Source organism: Pristis pectinata, chromosome 15 (assembly GCF_009764475.1).
Source record: "Pristis pectinata isolate sPriPec2 chromosome 15, sPriPec2.1.pri, whole genome shotgun sequence".
In the NCBI taxonomy this organism is placed as follows: domain Eukaryota; kingdom Metazoa; phylum Chordata; class Chondrichthyes; order Rhinopristiformes; family Pristidae; genus Pristis; species Pristis pectinata.
Genome location: NC_067419.1, coordinates 27,739,192 through 27,751,250, shown reverse-complemented (window position 1 = coordinate 27,751,250; position 12,059 = coordinate 27,739,192). Strand labels below are relative to the sequence as shown.

The 12,059-nt window shown below is 40.4% G+C and overlaps 1 protein-coding gene across 2 annotated transcripts in view; it reads left to right on the top strand.

The window, feature by feature from the left end:
- Positions 1-385: 385 nt before the first annotated feature.
- The window catches only part of LOC127578441 (transcription factor EC-like), a 102,852-nt gene continuing 91,178 nt past the window's right edge, over positions 386-12,059 (top strand). For both annotated transcript variants that reach the window (XM_052030461.1, XM_052030460.1), the window contains exon 1: positions 386-576. In XM_052030461.1, the coding sequence (XP_051886421.1) occupies positions 391-576 (186 nt within the window). In that variant the 5' untranslated portion in view covers positions 386-390. The remainder of the gene's footprint in view (positions 577-12,059) is intronic.

Here is a 12,059-nt window from a genome sequence, read left to right as displayed (position 1 = left end):
TCATTTGGTGCTAAGGTGCCAGGTGGGAAAGGGGAAGGAAAGACTGGAGATCTGTTGTGGAGCTAGGTGACAATTTGGACCATGGCACTGAAGAAGGAGGGAGAGTTTGAGTGGAGAAGGAACAATTCTGATTTGTGATGGATATGAAATTGACTAAAGAGTGTTCTAATCAAGGGGGTGGAGAGTTAAGATCACAGGAGAAATGGAGTCATCTCTACCTTTACTGCCCCAGTATGGGACCAGCACTGGAACTTTGAGAGGTCTGTTTAAAAAATTGCATTCATCTGTATTGTGGTAATAGAACTTTGATTTACTGACAGCCCTATCTTTTGGTTAAAATCCTCTTTCATTTTTGTTCCAGCTACAAAGCTTTCACAGGCAAAAATCAGAATGCAGTCACGAATAGGATATTGGTTTCCAGAACACCAGGAAAGATGGAAGAATGCATGGCAACAATGGACTTCTTCCCAATCCATTCAGCGCCAACTTCCAGACTTGTCCACATCTCAGGGATTCCAGCACCTTTTTCCAAAAGGCACATGGAAATCAGCTCAGATACCAAAGCATATTCTTAAGGTAATTAGGAACTATTAGGAAAAACTGGTTCAATTTGGTTCCTGATGATATTTTATTTTTGTATCGTTATTTATGGTATAATTTGTCCTGATTACACTTTCCCAATTCTGAAGGCAGTTATTAATAAGAATGTGAAATAGATTTAAGTGCTGCTTACAATCTATCAGAAGTTTTATTAACATTTCAATTTACTTGGAACTAACAGTGGATTCATTTAATTTCTGTGAATTTATATATGAACTCAGTCTGCTGAATGAGTTGTTGTTTCTTTAGGCTTGCCATTTTTAAGGTTTCAGTGCACACTCTGATGCTGAAACATGTTCTTTTGTATCTGAAATCTTACACAAATGTCAACAGATGTTTCTGACAGAAAACTATATATAGAAGTAAAGTTTAAGTTTAACCAAAACGTCTGCTCATCTTGTGATCACTCTCCACCCACATTATTCGAATGTATTTGACATTTACTTTTATGAAATTAAAACAGGAAACACTGAAAATACTCCGCAAGTTAGGCAGCATTGGTGGGCAGAGGAACAGAGTTAATGGTTCAGGTTGAAGACTTGGTTGCAGATTTCCAGTTGTTTGCTTTTGATGCAGACATTATGGTTCCCTTTTGCAAAAGATTTGGACACCTAAACACAGGAATCCTAAAGGAGTTCAGAATCAAAATCAGATTTATTATCACTGACATATGACATGATATTTGTTGTTTTGTGGCAGCAGTACAGTGCAAGACATAAAAATCTATAAATTACAAAATAAATAAATAGTGCAAAGAAAAGGAACAGTGAGGCAGTGTTCACGGATTGTTCAGAAATCTGATGGCGGAGGGGAAGAAGCTGTTCCTGAATTGTTGATTTTGGGTCTTCAGGCTCCTGTACCTCCTCCCTGATGGTAGTAACAAGAAGAGGGCATGTCCCGGATGGTGAAGGTCCTTAATGATAGGTGCTGCCTTCTTGAGACACCACCTCTTGAAGATATCCTCAGTGGGGAGGGTTGTGCCCGTGATGGAGCTGGCTGAGCTTACAACCCTCTGCAGCTTCTTGTGATCCTGTGCATTGGAGGCTCCATACCAGGCTGTGATGCAACCAGTCAGGATGCTCTCCACCATACATCTTTAGAAATTTGTAAGAGTCTTTGGTGACATGCCAAATCTCCTCAAACTCCTAATGAAGTAGAGCCGCTGGCCTGCCTTCTTGATTGTATCAGTTTGTTGGGCCCAGGATAGATCCTCAGAAATGTTGGCGCCCAGGAACTTGAAGCTGCTCACCCTTTTCACCGCTGACCCCTCAATGAGGACTGGTGTGTGTTCTCCTGACTTCCCCTTCCTGAAGTCCACAATCAATTCTTTGGTCTTGCTGACGTTGAGTGCAAGGTTGCTGTTGTGACACCACTCAACCAGCAGATCTATTTCACTCCTGTACGCCTCTTCATTGCCATCTGAGATTCTACCAACAATGGTGGTGTCATTGGCGCATTCAAGAGTACTTACTGAGAAGATACATCAGCATGGAGCTGTGGGCTAGATATTCTTTTGCTAACATTAGACAAGAATATCGTGCATGGAAAAAGGTCATCATTGGTAACAATAGTGAACTACATTAACATTATCAAAGTTCCAGGCCTCTGTACCTCTGGTGAAAATAGAGAGCAACTTACGCCTGATAAAGTCAGCAGAGCCTGACTCCATCCAAAAATTTGGGGGAACAGGGTGGACATTCCACCAGCACAGGAATCATAGAGTTCAGAATTGATTAGAGAACATATGCATCTTCTCCATTCATGCAGTTAAAGGGCTTAGCATATTACATATTACAAATATTATCAATCTCTCTGAGACTTTGAGATTTGGACATATGGAACCATCTGGTGACTGCAGTTTTCTCCGTGACACTCCTGGATTTATTGTACACTAATTCATTGCTATGATTAATCAGCAACTCTACCGCCACAACTGCCAGGACGAACAAAGCTGAACTAGATGGTCTTTTCTCAAATATTGATTTATATGTTCCTGCATTAGCAGGGTCTTGGAAGAGGGCATGATGTGATTGGAGCTAAAGAAAGGAAATGACTAGGTTCTAACTTGACAGAAATTGTTGCAGAAAGAAACAGGTACAAATATGAGAACGGAGGAATGCTATGGTAGGAAAACTAGGCAAGAAGCTACCCATAGCAGGGTTTGGGTTATGTGGCTGAGTTTAACCTCCAATAGCTTGTTCTTGGTGTATTGATAACCGATGAATAAACTCATTGAAGGCCAGGTAAGTGTGTTTTCAAATGAATAACAGGGCTGATAAGTAATTAAGTGGAGCAACAAACAATCTGCTGGAGGAACTCAGCAGGTTGAGCAGCATCTGTGGGAGGAAAGGAATTGTCAATATTTCAGGTCTAAACCCTGCATCAGGACAGAGAGTAGAGCGGGGCGATAGCCTCTATAAAGAGGCGAAGGGGAGTGATGAGACAGGAGTCTGAGGTGACTGATGGACTGAGTATGGGTGAAATATGACAGGCAGGTTGTGCCTGAAAGGGGAGGGGAGATGGGTGAACGACAGATGGAAGAAGACAGAGAGAGAGAAAGAGAAAAACATGAATGAGAGGTGGGGGGGGCGCGGATGCTGGGAAGGTTGGAGGCAGCTGCTGGAGGGAGATAAGCAGGAACACAACAGGGCTACCAGTGCTGGAATCTGATAACTAAAGGAGATGATAATAGGAACAGTTAGGGAAGAGGTGAATGGCAGATGGAACTAGAACCAGATACGGGAGGTTGCGGTGGGATTTAGTGGAGCCTTTGGATGAACTGTGTGTGTAGTGGGTGGATGAAACCAAGAAAGGGGGACCGGAGGAGGATCAGAAGGCGAGGGGGGTGGGGAGGGGGAAAGAACTCATCGGAGGGAGGATTACCTAAAACTGGAAAACTCAATGTTCATGCCATAGGGTTGTAGACTACCCAAGTGGAATATGAGGTGCTATTTCTCTAGTTTGCGGTGGGCCTCATCCTGGCAGTGGAGAAGGCTGAAGATGGACAGGTCAGTGTGGGAATGGGAATGGGATTTGAAATGACATGCAACTGGGAGCTTGGGATGGCCATTGTGGACTGAGTGTAGGTGCTCTGCAAAACAATTGCCCAGTGTGCACTTGGTCTCACCAATGTAGAGGAGGTCAAATTGGGAGCACCGAATGTAATAGACTAGGTTGGAGAAGGTGCACGTGAATCTTTGCCTCACCTGGAAGGGCTGCTTAGGCCCCTGGATGGTGGTGAGGGAGGAGGTGTAAGAACAAGTGTTATACCTCCTGAGATTGCAGGGGAAGGTGCCAGGGGTCAGGGAGGGATGGATGGGGAGGGAAAAGCAGGCCTGGGAGTCATGGAGCGAGTGGGTAGACGGAAAGGGGTGATGAGGGGAAGATGTGGCTGGTGGTTGGATCTTGTTGCAGCTGGCAGAAATGACGAAGGAAATTAATTTGTACTGTTTGCATGTGGATTTGTTGGGCTGTATCATTTACCGGAAGAGAAATGTATGAATAGTTTGCATACAGAAGGATAGAATTATACCATTCAATTATATAAAACACCAGTTAGACTGACCACCACCTCTCCAAGAGAATATATTAGCCTTGGAAAACATCCAGTGCAGATTCTCCAGAATGATATTTGAGCTGGTACAGAGTATTTATTTATGCCTGGGTTTCAGTTCTGAGGACTAGTTGCACAGAGCAGGTTTAATACCTTATTAAAAATAGAAGTTTAAGGAGTGGTCTAAATGATGTGTTTAAGATGATTGAAGTATTTGACAGGTAGATAGAAGAAAATAATTTTCTCTGATCTTTGCAGTTCAGAACGAAAGAGAGACTTAAAATTAGATACAGGTTGTTAGGAGAAAATACTTTTTTTTACACAGAGGATAGTGGGAAGTTGTAATACTCTCCCTTAAAAAACTGTTGATATTTTGCTTATTAAAAGAGATAAAACTATGTTTGATAGTTTTTTTTTAGTGATGGGTGTTAAATGAAGTTAGGATACACATCCTATAAGATTTGTAATGTGACTGTCAGAATAAGTTTGAGGGGCTGAATTGCCTGGCCATGTTCTTTTGTATTCCTGTGGAAAATGGAGCAGAAGAGATTTCAGGACACAAAGGTTCAATCGAAACCTCAAAATATTTCAAGTACTTTGCTAGATTCTGCTTTACTTGTTCCAAATTTGTAAAGAATGTCTTAATTTGTCTGGTGGTTGTATTCACAATTGGCTGAACATATGATTGCAACATTATAAATGCTGTGCAGCTATGATTCACATACTGAAGCCATTAGCACAGTCCACCTGCAGTTTATGGCAATGAACATTGAAGAAGAATGACACATAATAATGTCTTTGTGTGCTTCAGTGCAACAAAATGTGACCCTTAAATGCAGTTAATAGTTATACAGTTGTTTGTATTTTAAAATTATTTGCATTAGGAGACAAATACATCAAAGTAGACCTCAGACAAAATTCACCTTAGTTATTTGGAGATATAGAAAGCAGTGGAGAAATTGTACCTGGCTGTCAGTGGGAAATGATTTCCTAAATCTATGCAGTTCATTAAGTGATGTTTAATTGAATTTAAGCATTCTTGAAAAGAAATAGGACTTTAACCAATAGAGATTTATGAAGCATGATATTGATATTCTATGTAAATATCTTGAAATATAAAGGAACAAATTTAATACTACTTCTCGGTCCTCTGAGTGCCTCTGTGATGGTTCTGCTCCATCAATAACCTTGTAAATGGTTTACAAGTTGGTTCCATGTTTCTATTATGGAGGAAATAAATGCCCTTGGATCAGAATGTATCAAAGCCACAAGTCTAGATTAGGTTAGAATATACTGTGTCTGGGTAAAGGGTAGCTGTTCATTTTGGTCTCTCCTTGTAATTGCTGAAAGCCAGCTTTTTTTTTATATATATAAAAGGTGGGAAGTAGGATTGATATTTTTCAGAATTTTTCATGACTTCACTAGATTTTGCAGCGATCTAGACTTGCTTGATCATGTATAATTACCAAAGAAGGCAGTTGATACCTTAACAATCTATAGTTTGCAAAAGAGTCACTGATTTCTTTTTCAACAGTACATTCAATGCAACATGAGGTTGTGTTCCACTCCCACCTATGCCCTTAACCATTGCAGAATGATTAAGTTAGTGTCCCTCCTTCAGACATTGTTATGGATATTGAATGACATACTATGGTTAATGTTCTAGAAATATTCAGGCCTGACATCTACTCCATAGAAAGTGGGCTTACTGGGCATCCCCAGGCATATTATTATCTTAAGCCCCTGAAAGACCTCAGTGAAGTTTATGCAAGTCAATTCTGCATAAGGTTTTCTAAAGACGCTAGGTCTTTGGGGAATTATCCTCTCCATTGTTGGAGAAGCTCCAGTGCATACTGAAGAATGTAAAAACTAATGCTCTTTACACAAGAATACAAGGAAGTAGGAGCAGGAACAGGCCATCAAGCCAGTCAACCCTGACCCACCATTTCATATGATCATGGCTGATCTATGCTGGTCTCAACTCCTCTTCTGTGCCATTTCTTCTTACCCCTCTATTCCTTGATCTGTCAAATATTTATCCAATTCCACTTTAAATACTTCTGATGATCCAGCCCCCACTACCCGCTGGGGCAGAGAATTCCAAAGTTTCAATAAACTCTGTGAGATGAATATTCTACAACCAGTTTTAAATGTCCAGCCCTTTATCTTGTATTTATCTCTTGTTCAAGTCTCTCCCACTCATGAAAACATCCCAACATCTACTCAGATAAGCTCCCTCAGGATCTTATATGTTTGAACTAGGTTATCCCTCATTCTTCTAAACTCCAAGGATTACAGGCCTGAACTATTTGGTTTTTCTTGGTAGGACAGTCCTCTAAGCCAGGCATAAACTTGTTCTTTTGTTCTGCCTTTAATATTACTATATCTTTTTTATATGCAAGGGGACTAAAATTGTATGCAGTATTCCAGGTAAAGCCTCACCAACACACCCTGTACAATTGCAACAAATCTTCCCTATTTTTAAACTCTTTGCAATGAAGGTCAAAGTGCCATTTGCCTTCTTAACTACTTGTTGGATCTACCTGCTAGCTTTTTGTGATTCATGAACTATAACACGTAGATCCATCTGTACTCACTTGCAGTCTCTCTCCACTTAACTAATAATCTGCCTTTGATTTGTCTTACTGAAGTGCACGACCTCACACTTCCCTACATGAAACTCTATTTGCCAGTCTTTTGCCCACTTACTCAATCTATCTATATCCTGTTGCAGAATCAAGTATCCTTATCACAACATGCCCTTCCACCTATTTTTGTATTATTGGCAAATTTGGAAACATTGCATACAGTTTTTTCCTCAAGGTCATTAATTAAATAGAGAAAAATTGTGGACCAAGAATGATCTCTGAGTTATTCTACTTGTTACCCCCTTCCAGTCTGAAAAAGATCAGTTTATTCCAACTCTGTTATCAGTGGGACTGTCAGTTTTTAGTCCATTCTAATACACTTCCGATACCACGGGCTTTTAATTTATGCACCAGCCTTTTATGTGGCACCTAGTCAAAAGCCTTTTGGAAACCTAAATACACTACATCTACAGGCTCCCCTCTATCAACACTCCCTTTTACATAAAAGAATTTGAGCAAATTTGTCAAATACAATGTGCCTTTCATAAAACCATGTTGACTAGTCTGGAAGAGGAGATTAGTGTAGAAAGGTACTTGGTGGCTTGTATGTATATGGTAGGCTGAAAGGTTTGTTTCCATGCCATATGACTCTGTAACTCTAAAGAGTCGGAATAAATGAGACATCACAGTTGGCAGGCTGTAACTAATAATTGACTACCTTGATTAATGCTTAAGGCCTTGATATTCACAAATTATATTAATGATTTGGCTGAGGGGATCAAATATAACATTGCCAAGTTTGTTGATAACATGAAGCTAAAGGGAATATGAGTAATTATGAAAATGTAAAGAGGCTTCGGGGGATGTAGGCAAGTTGAGTGAGTGGGAAACAGCATGGCAGTTGGGGTACAATGTGGAAAAATGTGAGGTGATCAACTTAGGCAGAAGAAACAGAAATGTTGAGTATTTTTTTTAAAATGATGATGAAATTAGCAAGTGTTTCTATTTGTTTCATCAGGAATCTTTTGTCCAGTATACTTTCGGTGGATCTCTTCTTAGCTTTCTTCTGTTTCAGGAAGGGTGTACACAATCTCTCTCTTGGCATCCTGAATAGCTGGCAGGGGTAGAATCTGCTCTCTTGCCAACTCAGGCTATTCATAGTTACAACCAAGTGAACTCCTGGATACAGCTCAAAGTGTAAAGATTTTCTGCAAGGTTATACTATAAATAATTCAGACAACAACTGTCCAGGCAGCCCAGCTCATGATGAAGATCTCACCCAACTGAACTATATACCTTCATGTAATTAATGCTTTATTCAGTGAATACAGTGGTGGTGAAAGTGAATTTGCTGCCCACATTCTGGATAGAAAATGAATGCAAAATGGTTCATTTTTGGAGGCCAAATGCTTCCCTCTGAACTACATCAGAAATATGCCTGTGCCTAGTTTGTGCAGTTGCTGTAGGGGTGTCCCTGGCACCCCCATAGAACAGACATCTGGCTTCTTTCATGTGCGAATTAGAGCTTAATTCCTGATTAAGGACCCAATTAGATATTGGTTTGCTCTGATTGCAGCAAAACTAATCCTAATTTCTAAATGGCAGAACCAATAATTCCTGAAGGCCATTACCATACAAAAATAGGATAGATTTTTTCAGAAATATGCAATTTTGAGCTTAGAAAGCACCATTATGACTCCACTAACATCAAATTCAATTGATAGTAAGAATATGGTTTAGATCCTTCTTACAGAGAACAAGATCTACAAAAATGCTAAGTAATTTTCAGTAAATAATGTTAATTACTCTATTAATAAAGTGATGGATACCAACTGCTTTAACACTTTTCCAATTTGTATTGCTATCACCAAAGATTTTGTACGTTGATTCCCAGTTCTATCCATTCCTGCACACCCTTTGTGTTGTACCTTTACATTGCTACTCCTTGGACTAAAATATATTACTTCAAACTTCCTTCATTTAAATTTCTTCTGTGATGTATCTACCCATTTTACCAGTCTTCCAAACAAACCCCTTAAGGACTTATTAAATCCAACAGCTTGGACATCAGACAAAAGATAATTCCAGAGTCCATTCTACCCTCTAAACAACAGTGGAGAAGAAATGTTTTTAACTGTACTCAGTAATTAATTGTTGGAGACATGCCACTGTCAAAATCAATGAAAGACCACTTAAGGTAACATGAAAAGGCAGTGAAAAGGTTAAAGTATAGTCTAATTGCAGGGCGACCTCATGGACATGGTGGCACATGATGTGTGGCATAATTTGACTATTTTCATCGTGCAGAGAGGATTACCTGGGCTTGTTAGCATTCCCAAATGTCAGAATGTTAAAAGCGCATTGATTCTGGGATCACTGAACAATTACTTGTGCCTTACCATTGCTTAGTCATCAAACAATAAATCATACAGTTTTCTTCATCTGGACATCACTTAATGTTGCAGGAATCGAAGTTTGATAGCTCAGTCTTTTTCTGTTATTGGAAGGATTTCCAATCTGGCCCCACTCTTATATTTTAACTTGATTTAGTGTAATCAGAATTTATCCTCCTTTCTCTATCAGATCAGTAATGTACAATGATTGTTTAGAACATTTTGCATTAAGTAAATGTGAATTTGAAGCAATTTGATAGTTTCTTTGAATTTATTCTTCAAAGTTTGGTAATGAAGCAAAAGTAAAACCTTGATTACAGTGAAGATTGTCCATTAACTTAATGGTCTAGTCAAACAAAACATTTTTGATGAAGTGTGCTAATGCTAACAATTTAAACAAAGGCTATGAAGTAACGGTTTTTTATAAATTTAAAGTACACTCTTTGAATAAACTTAACAATAGGGAATATTAAACTAAAGATACATGTGGCAAATGTCCAGTTTGACCATCACATCTTACTTATTCATCTTTGTTAATTTTACCAAATAAAAATCAATAAAATTCATCTTTGAAATGAATGAAAAATCCAGGGATCACTTTAGTATTAATAAATGGTCATGGGAAAATATTTTTATTTTTTCCACAGAAAATAATGTCGCTGGAAATGATGGCATTTATTAGCCACTCCTACTTGCCTCTTAACTAATGAGGCAGTTAAGAGTCAACCTTGAGTCGCATTTTGGCCAGATTAGGTATGATCTGAAGGACTAAGTGAACCAGCTGGAATTTACAACAATTTATGGTGACTGTTATTGGTATTGGAATTGGTTTATTATTGTCACTTCTACCAAGGTACAGTGAAAAAACTTGTCTTGCATAACGTTCATACAGATCAATTCATTACACAGTGCACTGAGATAGTACAGGGTAAAAACAATAACAGAATACAGAGTAAAGTGTCACAGCTACAGGGAAGTGCAGTGCAGGTAGACAATAAGGTGCAAGGTCATAACAAGGTAGATTGTGGGATCAAGAGTCTATCTCATCATATAAGGGAACCATTCAATAGTCTTATCACCATGGGATACAAGCTGTCTTTGAGCCTGGTGGTATGTGCCCTCAGGCTCCTGTATCTTCTGCCTGATGGGTGAGGGGAGAAGAGAGAATGACCCGGTGGGAAGGGTCTTTGATTATGCTGGCTGCTTCACCAAGGCAGTGAGAGATATGGACAGAATCCATAGAGGAGAGACTGGTTTCTGTGATGTGCTGGGCTGTGTCCACAACTCTCTGCAGTTTCTAGTGGTCCCGGGCAGAGCAGTTGCCATACCAAGCTGTAATGCATCCAGATAGGATGCTTCCTATGGTGCATCGATAAAAGTTGGTGAGGGTCATTTGGGACATGCCAAATTCCTTTAGCCTTCTGAGGAAGTAGAGGTGCTGGTGAGCTTTTTTGGCTGTGACGTCTATGTGGTTGGACCAGGACAGGCTATTGGTGATGTTCACAACTGGGAACTTGAAGCTCTCAACCCTCTCGACCTCAGCACCATTGATGTAGACAGGTGCACGTACACTGTCCGCTTTCCTGAAGTCAATGACCAGCTCTTTTGTTTTGCTGACATTGAGGGAAAGGTTGTTGTCATGACATCATGTCACTAAGCTCTCTATCTCCTTCCTGTACTCTGACTCATCGTTATTTGAGATACAGCCTACTACAGTGGTATCATCTGCAAACGTAGATGGATTTAGAGCAGAATCTGACCAGGCAGTCATGAGTATATAGGGAGTAGAGTAGGAGGCTGAGGACGCAGCCTTGTGGGGCACCAGAATAATAATGGTAGAGGAGTTGCTGCCTATCCTCACTGATTGCAGACTGTCGGTCAGAAAGTCAAGGATCCAGTTGCAGAGGGAGGTGTTGAGTCCCAGGTCTCGGAGTTTGGTGATGAGGTTGCTTGGAATTATAGTATTGAAGGTAGAGCTGTAGTCAATAAACAGTAGTCCAACGTAGGCGTCTTTACTGTCCAGATGCTTCAGAGCTGAGTGTAGGGCCAGGGAGATGGTGTCCACTGTAGACCTGTTTCAGTGGTAGGTGAATTGCAGTGGGTCGAGGTTGTCTGGGAGGCTGGAGTTAATGTTTGCCATGACCAGAAACTAGGACTATTTTTGTGCAATTGCAGATTTTATTTAATTACTTGAATTTAAATTTGCCTGCTGCTGTGATAGTATTCTAATTCATGATGCTAGATCAGTCCTCCGGACCTCTAGATGCTGATCTAGGAAATTAACCGCTATGCTACTGCAAGAGATTTAAGTCAGTCATCCAGAATATTACTGATGTTGTCTTATATGCTTGATTATCTAGTTGGGTGGACTCCTACTGGAATGGAGTGGGTGGGCTTTGTGAATGAACATCTGCAAGCTCGCTGATCATTATTTCCTGCCAGAATTCCGACCGTATTTCTGATGGTGCCAGGTCACCATTTTGTATTAGAGAAACAAAGGACTGCAGACGCTGGAATCTAGATGAAAAACACTATGATGCTGGAGGAACAGCACCCCATTTTCCATCTTAGATTGTTGAACCCTAATGGCTTGAACATCGAATTCTCCCACTTTAAGTAATCCCCACCCCCCTTCCCCACAACACCCTCCCCCCACCGTGCTTCTTTTCTTCTTCCCTTTCCTAGCCTCTCTTTTTTCTACCTTTTCCCCCCCCCCCTTTCTCTCCTTACCTTTGACCCATCCCCCGGTGGATCTGCTCTCCCCTCCTCCCCCGCACCTCCCGATCACCATCTCTTACCTGCATCTACATATCACCTCCCTGTGCCCACCTCGCCTCCCCTCTTTTGTCCACCTATCACTGCTCTGCTACTTCCTCCAATATATTGGGCTTCCACTTTTCCTATCTTTAGTGCTGAAGAAGGGTC